Source organism: Barbatula barbatula, assembly GCF_947034865.1.
Source record: "Barbatula barbatula genome assembly, chromosome: 2".
NCBI classification, from domain to species: domain Eukaryota; kingdom Metazoa; phylum Chordata; class Actinopteri; order Cypriniformes; family Nemacheilidae; genus Barbatula; species Barbatula barbatula.
Window position 1 is genome coordinate 26,444,738 of NC_136767.1, and position 27,871 is coordinate 26,472,608.

Genomic DNA, 27,871 nt, shown 5'->3' on the forward strand with positions numbered 1-27,871 from the left:
CATGTTTCCTTCACTCAGCATTTCAGTTATACTCACTATATCCAGTCTTCATGCTTATGGATGTTGATTCTGTGTTTTTTCACTCAACTCTTCAGAAATCTCTGCCAAAACATCTCTCTCTCTCTCTCTCTCTCTCTCTCTCTCTCCTCTCTCTCTAGCCCTCTCTCTTTCTATTTCTCTCCCTCGCTCTCTTTCTCTCCCTGTAGCACTGTGATTATTATCCTCACACTCTGTGTCATAAATCACCTTATCTTTACAGGCTGTGACAATACTTCCCACTTTGCAGCCAAAACATGGACTGTAGGGCTGGGGGTAGACAAACTTGAAATGAACACAGCACATTATCTCTCTCTCTCTTTCTCTCCCCAACTGTCTCTATCAAGTGTGGATCACACAGGTTTTATTGCGCCAGTTACCTCATGATTCTCAATTATTACATGTTCCACCTTTTTAATAATAGTAGAGTCATCAAACTACAAAAAAATGAAATTTGGAAATTTCACAGTGACCTAAATATGAAACCAAGCGGCATAAATGACAGAAAAAGTACAAAAGTTATTGTATCAGTTTCGATCTACAGTGTAGAAAAGGTAACATTTTTCGGTAAAATTACATCTTATTTAGCTCTGTTTCATTGTTGTAATATCTATTATAAATCTCCTGAAATATTAACCTAACAAACTTCTTTTTGTGAACAATTGTGCTTGTCTTTATACTGTCTTGATATTTTGTCATCTAATACAAAGACATTCACATGTTCTTAATAGTTCTATGGCCTTTACGCACTGTATCAAAGCTGTATGCTATCCAGCTGCAAAGCATCATGGGAAACCATTCAGGGCGAGGACATTAAGGAGAGTGGTAGGGAGTTTCAAACCGGTTAGATAACTTGAGGTTCAAATGTACGGTACTCTCTCATCCCCCACACCAGGTCCAGGGAGGATCTTAACCTTGTGTTGAGACGAACGAACAATCCGTCTGCTTTGGGCCTTTGCCATGCCATCATTGTGTGTGTGTGTGGGGGGGGGGGGCTGTTAGATTCTGCCTTTCACAAACACCATCAGGTGCCTTTTAGACACCAGCAGTCCATCCTCACCCTTTCTGAGATGTTTCACCCACACACGTCTCCTATCTCCATAAAGACATCCACCCACACGCCTCAACCCCCAAAGACAAACACAAGGTTATGAGAATAAACTTCAATACATGTGAAATGCAGTCGTTCCAAATTCAATCTCACGTGTGCATTTGCAAACATGTGTTAATAAAACATACCTCAATTCATTTATTTTAGCGCAGCTAACTACTTTCCGATTTAAGTTCTAATAACTGATGTTAAAAAAAATACGATCATAATAAATCAGGATCCATCATTTCCGTTAATGAGAAGAATGACTAGCTTGAATTCCCTACTTTTTCCTCTATTGGTTGACAAATGTTTAATTTGAAGTTTTTAAATGACCAGCAAGATCAATGTCGAGACTGACAGGACTGAAAGAGAGGGTTGTTTCACTAAAAGCTCATCTAATTTAGCAATGAGCTGTAAGCTGACCTACATGCCCTTGTGGCAAGAGAGATACATTGGATTTCCTTTCCTCCTCTACCATCAAGATGGACAATGTTCGGCCCCCCTCCTTGGGCCCACGGAGACTGCACTGGCATTGTGGTCCATTGCGGGTAATGTGAGATGCCACCAATAATTCATGGTAACGTGGGGTATGGCATATGACCAGCCTTGAGCAAAAGATGTGTTCTTGCGGCCCCCTCTGTGGGGTCATCTGCCTGCCACTTTCCATTTACGTTAATTGCCCAGTTTAATCTCATCACCGCTGATGATCAAGGCAATGTCTGACATTTACTATGCAGTGCATGTACTTTATACTCCCTGCTGTTTGATTTATATAGTAGTAATACGCATATTGAACATCATTGATGTCACAATTACTGTTTACAGTTATTATTAGCAAGTCAATTTTTAAATGAAACGCTTGTATAATGCAGCGAAGTAGGTCCTTAGGTATTTCCCATACAAAATGTTGCATACTGTAAAAACTATACTGCAGGGAGAGTAATGTTAGTGTTGTTAGTATGCATTTCCAAACATGTCAACCAATGCAAGAGTTTCTGTGCATCGTGGGTAGTTCCCACAATGACCGACTGTCGTCACAACAGCTTTCACAAAATACCTTGAAAACATATATGCTTTCACATCTCTAAACCACAGGTTCCCATCACATTCCTTATACATTCATCGCAGCACCTGTGTCCTTGTGGATAAAGTCTCATTTAAGGGAGATGGTGAGATGCATGGAGTTACCCTCAGTTGAGTTAATCCAGGGCCTCTAAAGAGGTTTACAGTGCTCTGGTTACATCTAATCTTTATGCTCGGACTCAGCTGAGCCTGAAACCTCTTCTCCATGATCGAAACGTACAAATAAAGGTCCCTCTCTCAACCGGTGCAGGTATGAAAGGCCGCTATGTGCTCTGTGGATTAGAGTGGACTTTCCCCTCCCTGTTTCTCAATTAGAGAAAGGATGAAATTGAGGAGGGAAACAAAAAAGGACTTTCGGAGTGTTTACAAAGTAGCTAGCCAAGCAGGTTGCACTTGATTTTATTATTTCTTTCCTCCAAATATGTGCAATAATTTGTGAAATAATTTCAATTCAGATTTAAACAGACCAAGTGCAATAGCAAGAGATATTTCCATTACATTAATTTATTACGCGTCTATACATGCAGTTTTATGACTGCATATTAATTTAAATATAAAATATTTGTGTGATTTTTTATTTCTTTAAATAATTAGTTATACTTGCCAGGCAAAATCGTAATGTTGAAAAACTTTATTTGTTTTACCATATTTCAGGTAAACTAATAATTACGGCAATTCTTTAAACCCACATTAACTTATGACATGTGGGAAAATAAGCGTGTTAACTTAATATTTGACTGTGGTTATTTATTTCGACTGTGTTATTTATTTTCAGAGTGCAAAAAACGTCTAAAAGACTAAATCACAACTGTAAACACTTAACGATAAATAATAATGTTACATTACATTTTGTCAAACATAAGGTATTATTAAATGATTTAAAACGTAGTTTAAAAATCAGGCACCACTGAGGACGCCTCTCCTCCTGCACGGGGGCCTTACAAGTTCACTGTCGCGTGTTTTGATTTCCCCCTCTATGGCGCGAAGCTGTCTGTGCAGGTACTACATTCCCCATCATATAACATATTGCATTATGGTTATGTCGAACATTTATTAACTCTTTCGTCCCAAATGTTTTCATATACTTATTGTTGTTACGCGGTCTGTTTTGGCTTTATTCATTGCCGTCAATATTCACGTCAGTGTGCGCACTGCACAGTAAGAGAGTTTATCCCCACTGTAATGAAGCTGTTGGGGGTTTACCTATCAACACTGAACGCACCGCCGATCGTCTGCGCTCATAAATCATGTTTAGATCTCCTTTGCCTGCTTTGAATGATTAAGATATGAGCCATAATCCCAAATGTTGATATGCACAATATGCCTGACTTTTACTATCGTTTATATGTTTATGTAACGTTACTATTATCTTGCATTAATACTGTAAGGAGCATGTATCAAACGGGTTAAACATCTGTGGCATTGTTTTTTTATTTTGTTCGTGGATCGTATTAGTGTCCCAAGAATTATGAATGTCAATGTATTAGATTGTCACACACATTTCATAAACAACATACTATTTGAAGACTGTGTGGTTGTCAACAAAGTAAAACATGCACATCTAAAGGGATAATTCAGCCAAAACTTGAAATTCCTTCATTCCAGACCTGCAAAACAAAAGACATATTATTGAAAAATGTATGTCCGTTATCCACTTAGTGACATTTCTCAAAATATCTTTTTCTTTTCTCTTATACAGGTTTAAAATGTTTATTGTAAACTCTCTTCTTCTTTAACCCGGACACCCATTTGAACTTTGTATAGGAGTTACTGTTAGGCTAGTAAAAAGCGTCATTTGTTTTTCATTTTGACCTTTTGTTATCTAAAGCAATGCGATTTGTGTATTGTGCGCAAGTGGACCTTGAAATTCTTTTTGAGACCACTATAGGTTCGAGCGAAGGAGTGGAGATGAAACCGCCTTTATCTGTGCGGTAATCCTGTATCACCGTTGCAGGTTAACAGGTGTTAATGCTCACAGATAAATGAGTGTTACCTGTAGGTCTCTTTAGTAATCAGCACTAAAGCCCCTTAAGTCAGGAAGCACTGACAAAGTGGCCACCATCCCTACCCTCGCGCACACACACACACACCGGAGCATTCAATCCTTATCTGTGTCAGCACTAGCGTGGCATTCACGCCATGGACAGAAACAATGCAGCTGTCGCTCAGGTCCGTCAGTCAGAGCGACACGGTGACAGTGGGTGTGGAAGCACTTGTGTCTGACTTTAGCTCTCTATCTTCCACAGAGCTGTTTTTCCAGTCTAGATAGCCCCCTTCCCTCCTGTTCCATTACCAATGCACGGCAGCACAATAAAGGGTGTGTGTACCCCGTACTTCCTCCGATGTTTGTTTAAGTCAGCTTTAGAATGGACACGGAGGTCCGTTTGCCACATTTGTTTCCTCCGCCTGGACAGTTTGGCTGGCCGGGGGTGGGGGGTTATGTTGGTTGTGTGTAAATTGTGGACAAAAACGCTGACCAATGCATATGTGAATGCTGCACTCATTGAGGTGGAAATGTCAGTGAAGTAAATGCGAGGGAGAGGGCTAAAGCAAGATAAGAATAAAGAACAGAACGACTTGAAGCCAAAGTATGATATCATTAGAAGCGGGAGTACCGGCTGCAGCACCACCCCATGGCCTTCAACAAGAGTCTACTCCTTATCTGCGGCCCTTTGGTCTTTTAATTATGATTCATTGATGTTAAAGCGAAAAAACATTTGATAACATTCAAATCACTCGATTTTTTAAAGATTTTTTTTGTGTCACTTAAAGGGACAGTTCACCCAAAAATTCTTACATCATTTTCTCACCCTAATGTCAGTCCAAACCTGTATGACTTCTTTTTTCTGCCGAACACAAAAGGAGATATTTTGAAGAATGTTGTTACCAAACAACATTGAACTCCATTGACTGGCGTTGTACGAAACCACTGAAACATTTCTCAAAATATCTTGCAAGAAATATCTAAGAGTCATACAGGTTTTGAACAATTAGGATAAATCCTGTAAATGATGACGGAATTAAAAGTTTTGGTTGAACTCTCCCTCTAAATGCTTCAGAGTGGAAAACCGTAAGTCCAGTACATTTTTGCACATCTCATTTTTCAGCCATGTTTTCATCTCCCATCATGCCAAATTTTACAGATGACGTTCGCTTAATCTGCTCTAGAACCTTGGCAAGAGTTACTACATTCAATATGCCCACAATCTCCAGGATCTAAGTTGGATCATTTATGAATGGCAGCATATGACACTGGCTTGGGGAGAGGTGTGTGGCTGCCCATCACCGGATCTGCGTGCGGGGGGGGGAGAGGAATGTGGACAGTCTCCCTGATCTTTGAAGCCCGTGTTAAAATGACTGCGGCTCCCCCTCCTATGGTATAAGTCGCAGCGCAGGGGGCACAGAAAGAGGCTGTGTTTGATCTGAAGGTCGCCGGCCCTCTGCCTGTGTTGAGAGATACCTGGCTGCCGTGGCTTCTTCTTATTTAATAACATGAAGGGGAAGCGAACTCTCTCTCATAATTAGGCCTAATTACCGAACAGGTGTTGACAGACGACCCAAGAAGAGACAAACTGCCTTTATCCCGAGTCTTAGAGTCAGATTACTGGAGCTGTCTTATCTGTTACCCAGAAAACTCGCTCTCTTTCTGCATCGGTCCATCAAAAGGAACGGGCGTTCTTATTTCATTCCTGCCCGTGGCTGTGAATTTAATTACCTGTCATAATTCAACACACTTTTGACCTTAATGCCTAAAGAACATTGTGGTCCGACGTAATCATGAGTCATTCTGAACCACATCAATTAGCATCAGTTGTTATGCCTAATGGGGTACAATAGGGGTGTAAATATTTAGTCTGGCGAATGTTTAATATAATAATAAGCATGATGCAACGCGAAATTTTATTAGCCAGTTGTTTTAACCCTTACAAGGTTTGAATGTTTTTGTGATTTGGATATTGCACAGTCAAAAGTTATGGTGGTCACCATTGTGGTTGAGCATAAAGGATAGACCATAGTACAAAGAAATTGCTTTATAAATGTATTTGTTCTGTTGAACTCAAAAGAAGATATTTTGAAGAATGGAGGAAAGCAAACAGTTCTAGGGCAGTTTTGACTACTGTTTAAAATTTCCCCACTATGGTAGACAATGGTGGCCAAGAACTGTTTGCTTTCCTACATTCTTCAAAATATCTTATCTGTTCTTTAACAAAGAAATGTATACAGATTTGGAAGGTGAGTAAATGGTGACATCATTTTAATATGTGTGTGTATTGTCCCTTAAAATGATGACTTGATTCTTTCTGGAGCTTATAAGTATAGTTCACTCAAAAATAAACATTCGGTCTTCATACCCACCCTCATGTTGTTTGAGTTGAACAATTAAAGAGATCGTAGAAAAGAAAAAACAATTTGGGGAACTGACAGCCGCAGTCCACATTCACTTACATTGTATAGAAAGATGCAATGAAAGTAAATGGTGACTGAGACTAAACATTCTGCCTAATATCACCTTTTGATCTTTTTAATACAGTACAGTACAAATCAATACAAGGGTGAGTGAATCAATGAGAAAATTTCGTTTCAAGTTTTGTGTCGATTGTATTACTGCAATGTGCCGCTGTTTGTCTCACTCCGCTCTCTGTTTATAAAATGTTACTCAATATAAATTTCGCCCTGCCAGCACAACCATGATCTTGACTTTTCTGCCTTGCCTCAGCCAGTTTTTCCACTTCATCCTTATCTTTATTTTTCCATCTGTGACTGACAGCTCTGTATTGGTACAGGAATGTTTTGATGCGTTGTGTTTGCACAAAGAGAACATGCATTTCCAAACCGGTGTGTCAAACATCCCCGATGCAGTGAGCTGCTCAATAAGGGTACGTTAATCCTCTTTAAGCCAACAAAAAAACCCTGCTGTCACACACACTTGTCGGACGGAGCACTCAGCCACCTTTACACCAACTTTTGAATGATTGCTTAAAAAGGTCATATGGCGCGAATACTTGTTTTTCTGTGTCTTTGGTGTGTTGCCCTTGCATGTATTACACGTTAAATTGCAAAAATGTAAGTGTCGGAAACAAAATATGCATTTTATCTAAAAGCGAATGCTCACCCAGACCTGTCTGAAGTGCCTCGTGTAACCAGACCCCCACCAATGTACGTCATTTTGTGGTATGATTTGACTAAGACTGCCCAAATCTACGCAAGTAAGGTGGGTGTACTTGTAAATCTCATTGTATCGTCGCCACCGCAGCCGTGTCGTGGAGACGCTCTGTGTTTCGTTGCGAAAAGAAAGCCTCTTTGTTTGCTCTTCCTGAAGATGAGACAACTAAAAACAAATGGTTACATTTTATTTACAATACTGTTCCAGAACAGTACAATCCAAATATTCAAGTGTGTGCAGCGCATTTCACAGATGATTGCTTCACGTACCTTGGAGAGGTCTAGGCTGGCTGTGCATGAAAGCTTTTGTTAAAAACCATTACAACTTCGGTCTGGCGCTTCAGATTCCCAGCCTGTAAATTTTAATTGTAAAATTCTTTGTTATGGACTAACTTGAGTTGAGGTTGTCGTGTTTTTGTAGGGCGCAATCACTGCAGTTAGCTATAGTTTTTAACTATGTAACATAATGTTTTTTTTAATAAAACCTTAACAATCCTTTACATCCTGCTCATGTTGCGCTGGCAAAGTTGATGAATCGACTTGATCATCTTAATTTTTCGGACAGTTTCGGGCTCGAATTGATATAAGGAAGTACCTTTTACTTTTTATCACCTTTCAGTACAATTGCTTTGGAACCTGATGTTCCGAATAGTGTAAGAGGCGTTACATTTCTGTCACACACTTGCAGAATTCGACCAATCACTACGCACTGGTTAACTGGCCACTCATAGCAAACCTCGCTTTTCAGAGCAATGAGCTTTGTAAAAATCTGCGCTATTCAGAGAGGCGGGGCAAAGAGGAGATACAAAAATGCACGGTATGTGGAAAATACAGTGTTATTTACCCTTAATTTGTGTATCCAAATTTGCATTACATCTAAGGAGTTCCTTTAGACAAATTCTGTCATCATTTACTCACCCTAGAGTTGTTCTTAATCTGTATAAATGTCTACGTTTCGATGAACACAGAGAAAGATATTTGAAACAATGCTTGTATCAGAAGAGTTCTTGGCCACCATTGTCTACCATCGTATGCAAATTACAATGGTAGTCAAAAACGCCCCTGAACTGTTTGCTTTCCTACATTCTTCAAAATATATAATCTCTTGTGTTCACAGAACAAAGAAATGTATAAAGCACCACTAAGGTAATAGTCAATGGTGGCCAAATACAGAAAACGACAGCTTTCACCAATTATTATATCAAAGTGCTCTTGAAAAGCTTTTATGTCGGAATCAAACAACAGTTTTAATTTCATCCCTTATGCAGTAGACAGGGTCTGGCTCCTACACGGTCCTGATGGCGACTGATAGTCACGGGTTCTAATCCCACCGCATCTCTCTTTGCTCTCCGTTAGAGGCTGGAGGGGCGTTTAGTGACTGTTTCCTTTGTGAGGAGTTGGTACGGGGCAGCAGGGGGCTCGGCTCTTAATTAGGAAGGTAGGGCAGTGAAGAATCTCCGCTTGACAGATTAACATGCACAATTTAACCACTAACCTTCCGAAATGAACTACCCCAAAATACCTGCGGCTCTGGTTTCGGCATAAGGGCAGAGGTGACCAGAAATGACGCTGAGTTGAAGGCTCTTCATTAACCAGACAGCTCCGATTTAAAAATCGCCAATATTAGTCGCCACTCGAGAGAGAAACCGACTCTATTTTTGTATAATTGTGTAATTAAAATGCAAAATGTGTAATTGAAAAGAATTGCAAAACATGTGACTTGAAGTTTACCATTTTCCATTTATTGGGGAAACATGTAATCCTGTCACCAATGCTATTGGTGCCTTCAAAAACTTATTTTAAAGAGTAAAATGTATTTATTGTCATAATTTAATACCACATCAAGTCGTATACAGATTCAGCCATTTAAAGGTCTTATTATGTTATTTCCATTTGTGTTTTTTGTGGTCTGTTGTATCTTTAATGTGGCTTTCTCTACAGCAGACTGAAAACTTTTGAACACCTTTGCAAACTGTTGATAAAAGTGAGAAAAAAAGACAGTATCTCTCTGTTTACAGTAATTAATCTGTCTCAAACGCTTTGATTTATGATGTGTTGCATCAGAACTTTTTCAAAGTAGAAGAAAGGGAGAGAAGAAACATAATCACACGCCCAACGGCACAACATTTGGTTTTCATGTGTTAACCAGGAGATATCGGTGTTTATTGAATTGGAGCAAACGCTAATAATTTCATGAAAGAAATAATGTGGTGATAAAAAAGATTATTTTCACAGCTCGTGTTTTGTTTAAGATTATATATTAGCATTTACCCATGATTCACATAGTGTAATGATGCGGTTTAGTCACTGATCTTTAATTAAATCCGATATTTTACACGTTCAGTATCTGCCTATGTTTTTTTATCTTTTTGAAACATTGATTGTTTTTTTTGCGAATGCATAGTACTGTTATCCATCTTAACTCTTAAACATTTTTAAATGACAGATTTTTAGGGATGCACCGATATGTACATTTTTGCCTATAACAATAACCGATGATCCTTTAACTTTTCAGGCTGACAACCGATATATTTGCCGATATACAGTATTTAGATATTATTATTAATGTAACATTTTCTAAGACTTGCAAAAAGTGGACAACTGCTTTTATATGAAAACATTCGCTGCAAAAGAAACAAGGTAACCGTTAGTTCTATTTTTTTCCCCTGAAAATCATGCACCAAGCATCCTTTACACTAGTTAAAGATTATTTAACCTTCAAACCTTTTCTTTCCGAGCAACCCAGAAAAATGTTCTTAATAGTCTAACAGGTCTCAAGACCGAAAGCATTCACACAGCAGTCTGATTCAAACGATATGCTTTTGTTCCTATAATTTAAACATTCATAAATTTACATTTAATCAATTAGCAGACGTTTTTATCCAAAGTGACTTACGAAGAGCTCGGGGAGCAATAAGCGATATGTCATACAAAGAGCAAATAAATACTGTATCTACACTGTGCCTACATCAACAACGTTTGCTAATAGCAGTAAGTGAATGATCATGACAGAAAGACAGTACTGTACAGTATTTTAACAGTGAGCAGCATGCAGCTGAAGATGTCTAACCAGTGGAAATTCTTTATCGGCTATAATATATCGTCCTAAATTTTATTATCTGCCGATAACATTGAAAATGACCATTTATCGTCCGATACAGATATGGTCGATAATTTATAGTGCATCCCCACTGATTTTACTTGTGCGATTCTAAAATGAGCAACTTGTTAAAGAATCTCATCTGTATGTGATGTTTTTAGGATATGTACAGTTGATGTACGTCACTGAAGTGTTACAGCGGTGATGGCCCGTCCTCCTCCAAACCCTCTGTACATTCTGAGGGGTTCCGGCGAAGCGGTGAACACCCTGCACTTCTGCTGTGATGGACAGGGACCTTCGCTGTTGTACTCTGGGTAAGTTTATTGGACAGTTCACCCAAAAATACAAATTCTGTCATCATTTACTCACCCTCGAGTTGTTAAAAATCTGTATACACTTCTCAATCTATCTTTCTCTGTGTTCATCAGAACAAAGACATTTATACAGATTTGGAGTTAATGAAGACAGAATGTTCATGTGAACTGTTCCTTTAAATGTGACGCCATTAAAAACCCAAAACGAAAAGCTTGCAGGGTCATTTTGCATTAATGCCCTTGTAATCTCTTGCAAAATGTAAATCTCTTGTAAGACAAATGTATGTATTTCAGGTCTGGTAAAGGAGCAATCCATGTGTGGAATCTGACCACCAGAAGACCAGAGTGTGTATTGGAAAGCCATTCTGGCAACTCTGTTATCTGGCTCCAGGCCCTCAAAGAAAGCAGCACTCTTATCAGGTATATCTTATTTTTGTCGTGCGCTCTTTTCAATAAATTTATTTTAAGACCTGGTAGTGAAGATGGAAGCTGTGGAGGTTAAGAAGAGACCACAGGATCAAATTTGGCCTGCAATAGATATGCATATTTAAGCCAATGTTTTTATTTTACTTAGTTAGCTTTACGTGGTGTTTAAATAAGCTCTTGTATGATTTGTCAGTCAGGGTCGTGACATGCGCATGTGCGTGTGGGATCTGTCTGAAGGCCGCAGTGCAGTGACAGACTCTCTCCTCACGGGCAGCGTGGGCTTCTGTCAGTGTTCTCTGCTGGAGACCCGACCCGGATCCACTTTACTCGCTCACCCCACTGAACACATGGAGGAGGTGAGACGCTGAAGGGATAATGGCTATATCACACATCTTGCTAACACTGTAGTTCCCCCTGAGAGGGATAAAACTATGTATTCACACCGTTGCAAGCAGAGCTTTCAAACATGATGACACAGTAGACGTGCCCATATGTGCTTTCTTAATGGTCTACGGATGCCAAAATTAAGGAAGTGAGTTGACTCATCGCAATTTAAAATGATGAATGAAATTAATGTTCCTGTAGCCTTAACCGCACGAAGCGTATAGGTTCAAATGCTAGGGAACAAACATGCTCCAGTGAATTAAAAATGACAATTCCTATTTTTTCATGAAATATTGCAACATTTATTGTAAATAGCTTACCAATGTGGGTCATTCTTTATTTTTAATTCATGTGCCCTCATTATCTTGTTAAAATAAAAAAATGCACTTAAATCTGATGCTTGTCTCAAGTTTTAAATTTGATGTATTTTTTATCAATTCTGTCATCTTACTACATAAAAGGTAAATAAAATCTTAGCAACAATCATTGTTACGGTTAATACCAAGAATAAACATCCCATGAAAAATCGCACCCGCACAACGCTTACTAGCTCTATGAATAGAAAACAAGTGTTCGAAACTCACAAACATTTGTCAATGTTCATTGTATTTCAAAAAGTATGTATGTATTCTATGTTTTAGGCCTCTCTGCTCATGTTTCTGCTTTAGGTATCTGTAGGTATGTAAAGCTATTTTGTAGGAATAAAAATGTGTAAAAACCGCTACAGAGATTGAACTGAAATTGAATTAATCATATAACAGAAAATATATCGGTTTAATTGTATTTTGATCGGGTTCTTCAGTTATTGCAATGAGTGTAATGGCAGTTTGTCTGACACTAATGACGGTTTGAATCATTCATGTTCTGCTTGGCTGCGGTCTCTCTCTGTAAGATAGCTGCAGTCAAGATAGCTGCAGTCAGTGTTTTGCACAGTCGAGCGCGCTACAGAGAGCTGAGAGTGTGAGCTCTGCTCTGTCTTGTCTTATATTGCATTCCGATTCATGTTTCAGTTTCCGTTCTGCCTGTTGTACACTAGAGTGAGTTCCAGCTGTCACTCGATCTACATTAGTATGCTTCACCTAGCAGCAGCACGCCAGCCAGACCAAACACAAAGTCTCAGTGTGTTGCCATTATCCTTGTCCTTTTACCTGTGACACTTCACATGCATGTCCTTTCATCTTTTAGTTCTTCATTTTTTTACTTTTGTATGCATTTGAAGATACTTTTATCCAAAGCGAAGTGCCTTCACGTTTTCTTTTAGTATGCGTGTTTACTGGGATTCAAACCCATGACCTTTGTGCTGGTTACACAAATGGACACATTCAGGTTTGCTATAGAATGTGCACCACCTAGTAGCGTGTCACTTATTGCCTAAGCATTTGCAAATTTTGGGTTGGCTTTTAAATGTAGCTTTGGCCTGGGTTTCAAACTCATGACCTTTGTGTTACTAACGCAAATGGAAACGTTCAAGTATGCAATGGAGTGTGCACTGCTCAGTGTACTTATCTCATATCTTCTTGTTTGAGAATTTGTATATTTTGGCTTGACGTTTACATTTTGGTTTGGCCTGGGTTTTAAACTCATGACCTTTTTACTGTTAACACAAATGGAAAGGTCAGGTATGCAATTTGGTGTGCACTACCTAGTGTACTTATTGAGTCACTTATTGCTCGAACATTTGGAAAATTTGGCTTGGCTTTTAAATTGGCTCATACAAGGATGCATTATAGTATGCACTACCTTGTGTACTTATTGCATCACTTATTGCTCAAACATTTGTCATTTTGGCTTGGCCTTTACTGCACATCTTGCGTTCCCTCCCACCTTGCCCTTTCTAATGAAGGCCTTGTCAGAGTCCCATCAAGGTAATAACCGTCACCAGATAACTGCAGGCGAACCGCACCACCATACTTCTCATGAAACAAATAACAATGCTGCAAGGCATGCTGGTAGTCCGGAACTGGAGCAACAATTCCATCTGTGTCTTCCGTTTTCTTGTAATGTTTAGCATTCCAGTGTGCGTCTGACAGTGCAGGGCTTTAATTAATAGACTGTGTGTTATTTATTGACTGTTTAAGCCAAGATCTCGCTCTCTTTAACCTAAGGGGATGAGAGCTGCCCGTTTCTGCTTTGTTTATAGTTACAGATGTAAACACATGTATAACGTGCAGCTGTGTTGTAGTGTTAAAATATGAATAGGTCTGAAATCAGGAAGGGTAAATAGAGCATAATGAGGACGTTTTTAATCATTGCTGCTTATGCATGCACTTAAAAGCTATCGCTCCAGGATTGTTTCTAATACATTTCTAATCCTGCATAATATAAATGTCTTTTAAAGACACTTAATAATAAGTGTGTTAGAAAAATCGAAGCCGGAAACCTAAACGAGGATGTCCATATGCTTAAATCAAATACGGTGACCCGTCAATAACTTCAAATCTCATTGGTTTTTGTGTGTACAACTTGTTGTAAATTTCGTTACCAAGCAAGAACCAATGACCTTCAAAATTGATGATATGTTTTAGTTTATGGGTTTGTTTTGGTTTTAAATCGTAGCTTGATTCTGTTCAAAAGGTAATCATGCTTCTGATCGTAGCATTTTAGCAGTGTAGCATTAGCATGTTTGTTTTGATGGATGGTCATGGCGCATCTGGAGATGGTTGTGTTTTGAGTCACTTGCCTCTGTTTGGTGTCAGGCGAGTCACGACTTGAGGAGGTAGAGAGCAGGAAAATGGGACGCTGCTGGCGATCAGCCCAACGTTGGCTCGCTTGCCTACCATCTGCGAACAAAACCACTAACAAACAGGACAGTCATCTACATCAAACTGGTTTTGTGTCTTTCTTCCCATGCTTTCATGATTATTTGGTGGTTCACTTTACTTCTGTCAGTGACATGTCTATTTTAAGAGTTTTAAATGAAACGTCGGTAAAAGATGGAGCGGTATTACATATATACATGTACATTTAAAATTGTTATACAAATCTTGTTAGATTGTGTGAATTGACACAGATGATTAACATGACAAATGCAAACAGATATGAAAGTGTTTAATAAGAGTTCTGTTTTTCAGGTGAGTGTGGTGGAAATGAAGAGCTGGACTCAGGTGTGCACTCTGAAACCGGATTTAAAACTGGGGATGCTCATGTGTATGAAGATGTGGCAGGTAACAAGATACATTTCAAATTAGAAATAATACCAACAAATATTCAGGAAAAAAAGAAATCGGGGCAATTCCAGCATTACACAGTGTCCTAACCAAACGCAACATGTTATTTGGACGAGCAAGTGTTTGTGTTTCTGCGATGTTGCGGCTGACAGCTCCGCCCGCACAACAATCTCATTCGATGTAAGTTCTGCACCTCATGAACATTAATCGACAAACATGGATGATGACGGCTATATACATCTGATTATTTAAGTTAAGATTCTGAAATTCAATTATAGCGTCCATTAGAGTCATTAGAACAGGACGCATCTCTCTACATGTGCACTCTTCAGCTGCAGCGCGAGAGTGTGCGTGGAATGAGAAAAACTGTTCTGATTGGCTGTGTTTTGAAATTGATTGTCGCGCCCTTTTTCGCATTCAGTATGGACAAACAAACAAAACAAATCGCAGAAATCTCATCGCCTTTGGTTAGGATGCAGCGTCATGGATGTGATATTTTTAGCCAAACTTGAAATAAAATCTCATAGAATCAAATGAAATCTGTTTATATCTTACTAAATCCCTGATTAAAGAGTACAGACATCAGAAAAATATTAGTCCAAGCACTTGTTTTCTATTTTAAAAATAGATCTTATCTTATAGATCTTAGAGGAATATATGGACTGTTATGGATGTGATAATTCACTTACCTTGCTATGAAAAACATGGCTTTAAAAACTTTACGAGTGCCTTCACATGGTTATTTAAACAACCAAATATTGACTTCTGACCACAGTATGGTTAAAACCTTTGGTAAAAAACATAGAATTGCCCAGTTAGTTTTATGCAACATTGGATTTATAAAAAGAAATTGTATTTTAACATTACGAATTTACCACCAGTTAAACATTTTGACATTTATACTTTTCAAATTTTCTATTTGAGGATAACATATCTATTCAATGTTTCTATTTATCTATAAAATAATTCCTTGTATTAAAAGGTATTTAAGATCATTTTATTCAGTTCAATGTGTCCACAGTTTTGACTGGTTATGTAGTTTAAGTCCCTCAGAACCGGTAGTTTGTTTTTCCGTATTCTGGCACATTTCGGAATGAAATTGAATTTCGAATGAAAAGAAATAGTGGACGTGGCTTATTTTTTTACTGCGATTTGACTGGACGTATAAAAACAACCATTGCATTTTGTCAATTGAAGGGGAGGAGTTAACGGATGCACTGCCAAAGCCGTCTAATTTACGTCATTCGAGATGGATCGTCAGAAGTGCATTTTCAGATTTTGAGGGCACATGAATTTTAAAATGAGAATGACCCATATTTGGTAAAATATTTGCAATAAACACTGCAATATTTTATTGGGACTTTAAGATAGCTGTTTTCCTTTTCCAAATACTGACAGGAACAAGGGACGAGTTTGCCAAGTGTACAAAAAACTGATTTCCACAGCAACCTGTCCAGACTCCACCACACTATATTCATAGTGTTGTAACAACTTTGGTTTACACCCAATATCAACTGCCCAAGTCTATGTGTGTTTTGTAAACACTGATGCAAATTTTATTCAACTCTTGAATTATTTTACACATAATTTTTTCACTGATGAAGTTTTCCATCTCCTTAAACTACAGATGAATCTGGGGCTATGTTTGTATCATAAACGGTGTTGTAATTCTGTTTGCTTTTTACCTGCATTCCCTCATTCTTTATGCAGGTCTTATGAATACAGTGGTGCTCTTAGCGCAACGTTCCTGAATTAGATTTGATAATTTAGAAGTATTAATGTGACACCCTACGAGTAGGTGCTGACATCTAACTGCCGGATTCTGGGTGGCGGTGAATTCACTCCTTCATTGCTCCAATGGGAAGAATCTGTTACGGTCAAGTTCAGAGCCGCCCGACTACCCGAATGAGGGTGTGAAGGGGGTCCGTCCAGAAAGGTAGTGTGACGGGCCCAGCGTGAATGTGTGTAACATATTGTCAGTTCGCATCAATCAAGAAGCAGTTGTCTTGTTATCCTCACGATCCCTGCTGTCGAAGACCTGCTGTTTCTTCAACCTTACACACGGGAGATCACTGTCTCGCTTTCTTCCATCTCGTTCGTCTTTGAACACGTCTCTTCCATCACATTGCAAAAAGACCCGACAACAGATTTATGACCTTCCTTAAGCTCTTTGTGCTGGACTATTGGAAGGAATTATATGCTGTATTAAATAACACTTTCAGGTTTTGCATGGTCTGCATCTTCTCTTCTGGACCGATTGGTGGCTTCTGATTGGTCGCACATCACTGGTTTTGGGGATGTGGTGATGCACGTACGCAAGATCCCTGTAGCATGAACATACAAGAAAGAAATTGTCATTGCGTGACATCAACCTCCACCAGCTCATTTTGCGCGAACCAACGCAGTCCCTCATTAAATTCCCTGTAACATCACCGTTCCTTTCATCAGCACGTCGCCTTTTCTGGTAACCCTGTCTCACATGTGTTCGTCCTTGTTCTAGGTTTGGTTTACATACGCGCCACCCACGGTCCTTCACACGACTTGACCTGAAGGAGCTCCTCTCTCCTGATCTTCCTTTTGAAGGCCCCCCGAGATGCAAGGCTGGGATCAACTCTGCGGTTTCCCGCTCAGCGGGGGCTTCGCCGGTGCATGGCGACTTGTTGCCATCCATCGGAACGCCGTCGTTCTCCTCCCTCCCGCTCTGTTGTGGCTTTGCTCGAGAACATCCATCCGAAGCAGCTGTTGGGATGATGAATCCTTCCCTGAAGCCCGAGTCCTAATCCGGCTAAAGCGTCCTCTTGTAGACCAGCCATGAAGGATATAATGAATTAGGTGTCTACCCAGGGTTCCGTGACCCTTGACCTGTGACATCATCAATCAGGGAGCACCTACACTTAACTGAAGTGCAAGGGCCAGAGGGCAACAGACGGTAATGCTTAACAACTGTCGATGAGGCTTGGGGGATTGATTTCCAGTTGTTTTATTTTTTTATTTCATCTTAATATGCTCTGCTGGCGATATGTTTACATCTGATTCGGGCTACAATTTGTTTAAGACTGGAAAAGAAATGTGCAGCGCTCTAAGAGGACGACCTTCGCGGGTAGGAGGGAGCGAATGCGAATACTAGGGAATTTTTTCCCCTTACGTTTTGGCAACACATATGGAAGGAATTTTTCTTCAACAGCTTTGCCTGTACAGGGCACACTACTTTCGCCCTAGGACAGAAGATTCATAAAGATTCCTCATTCGTTCTTCCAGGTAAAACCCAAATCGAACACCAAACGAAACAAGTGCACTTCTTCGGCCTTTCCTCCAAGTACGATGAACGTGACGTGGAGCTAGCTGAGAGGTCTAAATATATTTTTTGTGGTTTGAATTTGCATACACATGCCGGTTGTGCCGTCATTTGCACCATGAGATGAATGATCTGCCAGGAGAAGGTGTGTTTTGTATTTGGAAAGAAGAGGGGAAGAGCACCTCCGTTGTAAATCTTGTTGTGTAGACAGCACGCCTGCGGCTCTGTTCTGAGTTATGAGACTGTAGGCTTTATCAGCCTGCTCATTCTGCTTTTATCCGCTAAACTGATTTATGAGACAGCCTGCTGCGTGTAGCCGTGTAACGCAGATGCGCCTCCTCGCAGATAATGAGCGGGTGGTGCTGTAAATCTGAGTAAACAAACAAGTACGCGCACCTGAGCTGTCGCTTTTTTGGAGGTTAAGTGAAAAGAGGTCGGGGAGTATAAACAAAAAAGTCAAAGATCATAGCGAATGTGACTTTTAAGAGTCATCTTATATTAGTTTCATTTCTGTTGGTTCTGGTGGAGCGGTGGTCTGACCTTATGCCTTGGTGCTCATGTGGGAGAAACGAGTTCAAGTCTGACCATGAATTATTATTTTTTTAAACTAAATAATTAGTGTTAACTGAAGTATGCTCTCTGTCTATTTACACTAAAGCATTCGGTAAATTGTGCTGTCATTGGCTAAATTTGTGTCAGGTGATTAATGTTGTGGTACATCAGAGCGCTGGCAGTCAGATAACCTCTGATAAACACTCCTGCCATAAGCTTCTGTTCATTTCTTGGTCTCTCTCTCTCTCTCTCTCTCTCTCTCTCTCTCTCTCTCTCTCTACCTCCCCTTTAATTATTTCTGCATTCTTTGCATTCACTCAGATCTCTCTCTCTCTCTCTCTCTCTCTCTCTCTCTCTCTCTCTCTCTCTCTCTCTCTCTCTCTCTCTCTCTCTCTCTCTCTCTCTCACACAGCAGATTTACAGTCTCTCTCTCTCTCACTTTGTAGGCGGAGTCTGGTCCAGTCTTGTGTGCTGGTTACGAAGATGGCTCTCTGATATTATGGGATGTTTCCCACCGCCGTCCATTCAGCTGTATGAAGGCACATACTGAGCCGGTCATGTGTCTGGATGTTGACGTCTGCAGGCAGAAGGGCGTTTCAGGGTCTTCAGACAACATCCTCCAATCCTGGACAATTGATGACCAGCAAAACCTTCAGGTCTCCGCTCAAATAACCACCTTTACATGTTCGCTCACATCTCCTAATTGATCATTTTGTCTGTGTGCAGAACACAGGAGTAAAACTGCTACAATAAACAAGCAACATGGATGCCAAGCGTTTAACCTGTTTGATGCAAGACATATTCATATTCATCTGTCATCTGTCAATTGTTAGAAATAGTGTTGTTGACAGAGACACAGCTTAATGACTGTAACTTTCACTGCGGTATCAGCTTTAGTTCTGTTTGGGGTTAAAATTAGTTGTCTTGCTGTGAATAGTGCAACAATGTGTGTAGAAGTTTATTAAGCATGGGATTAACTAGGAGCAACAATGTGTGTGCGTGGCCTTATAGACTCCTGATACACTTGGAAAGTATTTGGCTAGTATTTGAAAAGTTTTTTGTGTAGTAAATCCGTCTCTGTTAGTTTAGATTGGCGACTCCGTGCAACACTCTGATCTCATGCGGTAGTTCACAGCCAAATTGTGCTTTTTAGGCAAAAATCTTCTCCCACAATACTATGACAATGTAACCGCTTTTGTGTTTTTTTTTTGTATCCATAATAATACAACCTCGCACCGAAGCCATGTTTCCATAACGCTTAACTCATCTGATGCTTGATTCTCAGTGATTCTCTCTGGCGTTTTCATGATTCAATATTTCCCATTCGTCCTGAGAATCCGCGTGAAAAGAGTCTGATATCCAACACTGCAGCACTGTGCACGGATTGTTATTCTTTCCACAGCCTTTATACACATGAATGGACGAATGAGAAATATTCCCAAACCCTCCCTTCCTATTTTGTCTAGCATGCAAAATGTATCTGCAATAATACTGCAAAAGCATTTATTCATACTTTCTCAAAATAGGACGGTTTAGTTTATTTTGCATGTCGAAAAAAAAATTGATTTAGGGTGTAATTCTTGGAGGGGAGGGCAAAGAAGGGGGCTCGGAAAAGGAGTCAGCCGGGACTTTTAAATTACCCTGAAGTGCAGCGCAGTGTGACGTCCAGACAGCTGCTGCGAGATCTTCCCACAGAAGTATTTTTGTGTGGCGGTGGAGCTGGGGGTATCTGCCGGGTGGCTGCTTCTCTCGCTCGCTCGCTTGATAAACGACCCGCGAGAGGTAATAAAAACATCAAAACCTCGCAGGCTGCTAACTAAACAAAAAACACATCTGTAATAAAAGGAACAGTAGTTCACAGTGGGAGGCTCTATGAAGGGCAGAGAAGAGAAAAAGAGAGAGAGCAACACAAGGCCAAGGACTTTACTGTCCTACCTCACTTGTTGCAAGTTGTGAAGTTAAACCAATTAAATGGTGCCGACTCGGCTCCTGGAGGAAACTTCCTTAGTTTAGTTCCAACCCTGAAGAAATCCACCTAAACACGCTGATCAAGATATTAAGGACAGTATAATAATGTAATGTAAAATATACTATTATATTATATCATATCTTAACCTCATTTTATATCATAAACTATATTATGGTTTTATATTGTTGTATTTTATTTTGATATTTTATTATCTTATTTTTTTATATGTGGGGTGTGACAATGCACTTAGCTTAAAATTTAATACAGTACATACAATACAATACAATCTTGTAAAATTATAGTGAATTTAAATAACGTATTGTTAGCGATATAACAAAACATGAATTTAAAATATAAATAAAAAAAATTTATATGTAAATTTGAAATAAACACATTTTTTTTAAATAAATGAATTAATATATTCAAATATTTACATAAATTAATAAAAATACTATAGTTTCCAAGAAATTGACACCCTTGGAGTAGTAAAAGAGCAAAAAAGCATTCAAAAGAAATGCTTTTCATTATCTTCACTATATTTTAAATCAAATATTATATAATATAAATGTTATCATATTCATAGCATATTTTATAAAAAATATTAACATCACATTTTTCTACTGATAACAGGTCTTCTCATATAAACGCAGACAGGTGTGTTTGAGAAGGTTGCTCTCCGGGAGCAGAATTGTCTAACCCTACTACAGCGGAGGAACTGACAGTAGTCTGACAGAAGCTTGTGAATGTGTGTGTCATGTCGCAGGACTACAGCAGAGGTGAAGGACGGGGAAACATTCTTATCAAGTACAGATAAATAGCGGATTCACACGGGGTGGCTCGCAATCCATTCCACACTGGCACTCGTATATAATAACCATAGTGCTAGAATTCAGCATCTGTCACAGAGATGACTAAGAGTGATTACACTTGTGTATCACTTTGCATCTGTGGCATACCGCAGATCTAGGGGCCCCACGCAAACCCTGTGACGGGTCCTGCCCATGAATAGTGACGTCATGCGGCAAGTGTTTGTATTGGGGTGTTGTTGTACCACCGACACTGATTGGGCATTTTCTGGAATAGTGAGATTTAAGCCACAGCATGTCTAATCGCCACGATTTCATAGCTATTATGAAAGTTTTTAATACAAAAACAAACCAGTTAATAGGATCAGAATGTTTTAACTATAGAAAGGATACGTAGTTAGCGGAGGTTTTATTTATTTACAACGATGTATGATGAACAAATCAAATCAGTTCAAATAATAAAACTTTGTAAACCGAAAGCAAATGTTGTAATGCAAGGGTGGCCATATTTCTTTTGATACGAGGAGGAATAACGTCTTAGATTTCTGCTCATTTTGTTCTTCTTAGAAAGTGAATGTTATGCTTCGGGCACTTACATAGTTCACCCAGACAATTTCGTCATTTACTAATCCTACGTCGTTTCAACCCTGTATGACTTTCTTCTGCAGAACACAAAAGAAGATATTTTGAAGAATGTTGGTATCCAAACAACATGGGCCCCATTTGACTTCCAATGTATGGACACAAAACCTTCATTCATATACAGGTTTTGGATGACACGAGGGAAAGTAAATGATGACAGAATTTATATAATTGTGTCCCTTTAACTAGTCCAGTCATTAGGATTATTATCATTACCTCTGTATTTCATGTAGTGTAGAAACGTCTAACATATGCAAATGTATCCATAATATTATTTGCTCATATAAGGCAGTGAGGACGCCAGTGCTGTGCTTGTTTGACCGGGCTGTGTGATGGGATTCATGCAATATATGGGTGGTTTGCCGCACTCTAGGATCTTGGACAGACAAGATCCCCTAGTCTGAGGTGTGTGTGTGTGTGTGTGTGTAAAGATTAGTGTAAATCAGGCATGGCTGTCTATGCATGCTGTTTGAGAAGTGCTGACAGCTCTCACAGATGGATCTCCCCATCTCCTCGCATTCAGTCCCTGCATTCCTACTGCCCTCCTCAATTAAACATCCCTCCCTTCCCTTACCCTTCCTGCACCGCACCAGTCTCCATGCTTCAGGTATCCAGCATCTGTCATCACCCCTCCACTCGGATCAAGCTGTCATACCGAGGGTTGTTCTGGAATGGGGAAATGGAATTGCTTGTAAATTCCCACTGAGGTTCTTGTACGCAGTATTACGTTATGATATCTCCCTTTCCATAATGTCACGGTGAGATGTTTTTGTGTGTGTTTGTGAATGCGTGCACATGCATAGACTTGGTATAGTTGGGAAGCGCGGGTCTCCAAAAAGTGAATCGTAAATGGTGGTAGGATAGCGCAGATACACCCTCACCTGTACTGGATCGTCAGTCTTAAGTGGACAGGTGATGATAACTGGTTTCAGTGGATCGGTGGGGAGGCAGTTCACCTTGCCAAGTCCGGGCCGGAGCGAGCCATAGTCTCTTCATGTCATCACACACTTTAAACGTCCCGTTGCGTTGCTGCCAAAAACCGAATCGCAGTTAACTTTTTAATTGGCCTTTGTATAGTTAAACCAAGGTGGTGTCTTGACGTACAAGTGTTCTGCAAATCATGCTTTGATGCAGTTGCACCTTTGACAAAAAAAGTGATCACGGATTGCGTTTTTGTCTTAAAGGGATGGTAAATGAATGTAGATAATAGATAAATGTAAATTCTTTCATTGTTTACTACCACTTTCTTTCTTCTGCAGAACACAAAAGAAGATATTTTGAAAACCAAACAATATTGGACCCCACTGACTTCCATTGTATGGACACAAAACCACGGAGGCATTCCTCGAAATATCTTTTGTGTTCCACAGAGGAAAAAGTCAAATACAAAGTTTTGAACATAATGTTTTTATGAATTTTTGTTTTGGGCTGCACAAAAGATGGCTTTGTGTTTGGTTAATACATGGCGTATGTGTGTGTGCGCATGACCATTTGGTATGTGTCCCCATCTGGAAAACAATACTGAAACATGAAAATGAAGGATAGTTCTTAAAGAATGACCTCTTTGATGTCTGTAATGAAGGTTTGGAGGATGCGGAGCCGCAGAGAACGGATTCAAGCTAATGATACGACCATGGACTGTGTTCGATATACATACCGTCATGCATTTTGAAAACATTTGAAAGTAGTGTATTTGTGTGAAGTATCGACCTGCCCAGAATTAGCAATTCACAAGAAATCTTACGTGTGTACAACAGTCTCACACCTCCAGGAATAGCGAAGGCATCCAGAATGAATTTTTCTTTCACGTGACTTGGAACACAAGTGCAAGTCGCCGTCCCATAACGGTTAACTCACCATACAGGCGGCTCGCTTTATAAACATCCATTTACCTTTTTTATCGCTTTGCTGTGACCTCTTAATTAAATTAATGTATTTTCCTGACACAAACTATGGGAAGCATAACAAACACAGATAGACACATTAACCCATCATTATCAGCTCTGTAATACGGACCAGATGGGCGTTTAGTTCAGGCATACCAAGCACAGCTCGGAGCGATTCATCTTTCCCCCCGTCCCTCTTGGCCACAACACGCCACCCCTTTCTCTTTGTGGGAAAGTTTTTGCCTCTTTCTGCGTCTCGCAGGTGACATCATTACCGTCCGATTTGGTCTTGAGATCTGAGCAATAAGACTAATGTCAGAGTCATACCTGTGATTTGTTTTCGAACTTTTTTTCTCTGTTCCCTCTAAAAAAAAGACATTAGGGTTTTCGTGGTGCATTCTTCTATCCGCCTGGGTCGAGAATACCTGACTGGCTTATATCTTCCACATGCAGCGGTGAATGTCTCTGATTTTCCCAGCAGAAACAGGAGCACGCCGACAAATTCTTCACTGTCTTCTCCCGCTCGAGAGCCATTAGTCTCCCCGGACAACGCTTATGAAGTCAATTTTACGCTGTCCGCTTCGATTCCAGCTTTGGGACCAGATGCCTCCTGCGGAGAGAGGATGCGTGCTCACGCACACACTTAGCACACGTGTACGATCTGTGGGTTCACCAGGAAATACCTCAAGAACGAAGGAGAGGGGCCGCAGATAATGAGCTCTCGGTAATACTTCATTATACGTCACATTGTTGCCCATTACTGAGATTTATCTGGTCTCTTGACCACGGTAGATCACTGCAAGCGAGGAAAGGGTGATCTTTAGCCAGCGTGCGCTTCACAATTCTGTTCCTTGCTGTGTTGACACCAAACCTTTCAATGCAAATGTACTTCACAAGAGACCGTTAAAACAACAAGGAAAACGCTGTTTGCCCGCAAAGCGGCAATAGTAAACCCGCCCCAATGCTTTATTTTCCAAACCAAATAGCACCTCGCTCGCACCCTCGCGCTTGAATGTTTTACGGCCGATGATTGAGACGCCGGAGCCGCGCGTGGGTTTCCTCTGCCAGGTTCAACAGCCATTTAGCCGTTCATTTGCGGCTCAATCGTCAGATCGGCTCGAGGTGACTGGGAAAGAGAGAGAAAGCAGTTCACCTTGCTTTTTTAATAGATTTAAAGTTACTCTTGCTCAGGTCATTAAACAACAAGATCATTTTTTCTGGTAAATAGTTTGTGCATTCGTCTGAGCGGAATAACCATGTACAGTGACAATGAGGTGAAGCACGGTTCATGTGGTATTCAATTTACATCTGTACCTTCATGATCAAATGACATAAGTGATGTCTGTCATGGGTAATTTACATTTCTGTCCAACTAACGCCGATTCTGATTTGTGTTCCTTCACAGATACACAGCTCGGTTCAGCTCACCAATCCTGGGGTCTCCCATGCGCGTGTCCGCGCCGATGGCAAGATCCTGGCGACGGCCGGGTGGGACAACAACATCAGAGTTTTTGGATGGAAGAAACTAAAGCCACTGGCTGTTCTGCAACATCACACCGACATGGTGAATAGTGTGGCCTTCTCAGACCATCAGGACCCCCCACAGAGACTTTTGGCCGCAGGGTCCAAAGACCAACGGATCACTGTGTGGTCTATATATAGCGACAGTTGAGGCCGGGTTGGAAAGACAGAGGCCTCTTTACCTTTTCCGTCAAGCTGATTGTTGAAAATTACTCTTGACTTTATTTACACACCTGAAGGGTGGTGCTAATATTTTTTTTTGAAGAAAAGCGCTCCGAATGACAATAAGCTTTTCGGAGGCGGACTTACTACATGGACCATTGGTGTTATTTACGAAGTTTCAGCCTGTAGAAACAAGCTTGCATCTCACATTGAGAATCAAACAAAAGGAGCTAATCTAAACACACTCCATCATCATGTTTGGTTGCAACAATGGCCGATATTTAAATGTGTTTTATTGTCAAAGGCAGAGCTTAGCCATCCGCTCAGATGTGTTTGGTTTGCCGCAGGGTAATGCCTTTCAGGAGATGTGTATTTGCTCTCGAAGTCGCACCTGAGCGGCAAAGTAATCCACGGCTGTTTTTCTAAATCTGCCTCCGAGTTTCAGATTGCCCTCTGGACTGACCTGTATACATCACGCTGGGTTAATCACGAGGGCTCAGGCACCACAGACAGGCCTGTTTGTTAGAAAGATATATTGAGCTAGTTTTATTCTTTCCTTTAAGCACATGAGCTGATGAAGGAGCAGGGACAAGGATGACCTCTGTGTCGGTATGTAGAAGCTGAAAGACAAACTGGTAATTTTTGTGTATGTTGCAATTGCTTTTTTCTGAAGAGTTTAACATGTTGGGTAAAATGATCTCTTACATGGTACGTGCATATTTTAAATTTAGAAGACTTCAAAAGCAAGTTTAACCTAAACCATGTCATCAAATGTCCAACACGCCGAAGGTCCGAAAGTGAAAATTTTTCATCAGTTGTATATGTAGCATATGTATGCGTTTGTGGTACACGGTTAAGTTGGATTTCACGCATCTCCTAGCAAGTCGGTAGAAGATCAAACAGCTAACAGCCGTTCTGCCGCATAAAGCACGTGTCTCTAGGGACGTACCCAGACTGGAATATCTCATCAGACAGTACAGGAAGCTCGGGGAACTAAGAGGCCATCCTTTAAAAGGAAAACAACAGCGGGCGAGTCGCCGGCTGGAGAGGAAGACAAAACAGTTCATTTCACAGTTTGCGTGTTCATTAGCTCGCCCCCTGTCATCTGCAGACCCTCACGTACCTTTTGTCCATGACCTCTGTAAAGTTTGTCCGATTGGTAATCGCTTCCTACTTCTGTAGTTTAGATGGGAGTGGGGGTGGGTAAAACAAAGTCCAAAGTGGGGTCCCTTCCATCCGTTCCTTGCATGAGCACATAAGCGCTGCTAGAGATTTAGCCTCATACCTCCCAAGTCAATAATACATCACTTAAGAAGTCAATATAAGCAGAACCTCGACATGGGCCACTGACACAAACCTGCAGCTCTGAGAACAACAGACATACGCCTGTGTACCGCATGAGGGGTCAGAGGTCATCTGACCATTCTACGCCCGCTTAAACAAACGTGCAGTCACCCACAATGGTGTCTATATGGTGCGTGTTGCTAGATTCAAAGACACCCTTGGGTCCCGGTGCTTAGACGGGGTGAATAGATGTTAGTTTTTGGAAACATAATAATCTTGGGTAATCACAGAGTGAGGAAATGGAGCTTGGAGGGAGAGAAAGCGAAAGCTGGATGCGTAAGAGTAAAATATTTAAATGTTGGCAAGCTCATTTGAAATAAAACAATGCTTTATGAGATGAAAAAAACAATAGAAACAATTGCTGACAATAAAAAGGGTGTCTTTATTGGTGTCTTTGGGTATTTTCTGGTTATGAGGTCTAGTTTGTGGAAACGGCAGTAAACACTACATTAAAGGAATTTGGTTTTAATGGTAAACAGATGATGGTTTATAACGGTATTTGTGATTGGAAACTATTAGATTTTGCACTGCTCTTTTTCAACAGGGTAGTGATCTGTTTTCATACTTTGCAGTGACAAATTGAGCACAAATGTGAAGCAGGTAAACATATTGCCACCTCAGGTTTTTTGAAGAGTTGCTGTTGCGTGTGCAAGCGAAAGCAGTGTACACAGACTATAGACTTGTCATAACAGAAATTCAGATTCAACAATGTGTCTCTTCTCACCCGCATATTTTTACTTCACCTTTTTTAATAATAATTTGCAATCATGAACTTTCATATTGTTTTCATATTTTGCGTAAATACGTTTTTGGAAAAATTAAAGCATTAGAAGGCCACAATGAACAGAAAGAAGAATATATTTGTTTCTATTTGAACATTATTATTCCTGAAAGTTTTCTTCCTAACGTTCTATATCGTAGAATGGCT

General features: G+C 40.2%; 1 protein-coding gene across 2 annotated transcripts; it reads left to right on the top strand.

The window, feature by feature from the left end:
* The first annotated feature begins 3,097 nt into the window (after nt 1-3,097).
* gnb1l (guanine nucleotide binding protein (G protein), beta polypeptide 1-like) lies at nt 3,098-27,785 on the top strand. 2 transcript variants are annotated; one of them, XM_079451315.1, is made up of 8 exons: nt 3,131-3,211; nt 10,637-10,789; nt 11,084-11,209; nt 11,409-11,571; nt 14,671-14,763; nt 19,060-19,269; nt 24,508-24,640; nt 25,322-27,327. In XM_079451315.1, exons 2-7 carry the CDS (start codon nt 10,680-10,682, stop codon nt 24,628-24,630), a joined length of 825 nt encoding a protein of 274 aa, XP_079307441.1. In that variant the 5' UTR covers nt 3,131-3,211; nt 10,637-10,679; the 3' UTR covers nt 24,631-24,640; nt 25,322-27,327. The 2 variants fall into 2 exon arrangements, with proteins under 2 accessions (XP_079307440.1, XP_079307441.1); XM_079451314.1 differs by lacking the exon at nt 24,508-24,640 and having other exon boundaries at nt 3,098-3,211; nt 25,322-27,785.
* Nucleotides 27,786-27,871: the final 86 nt, after the last annotated feature.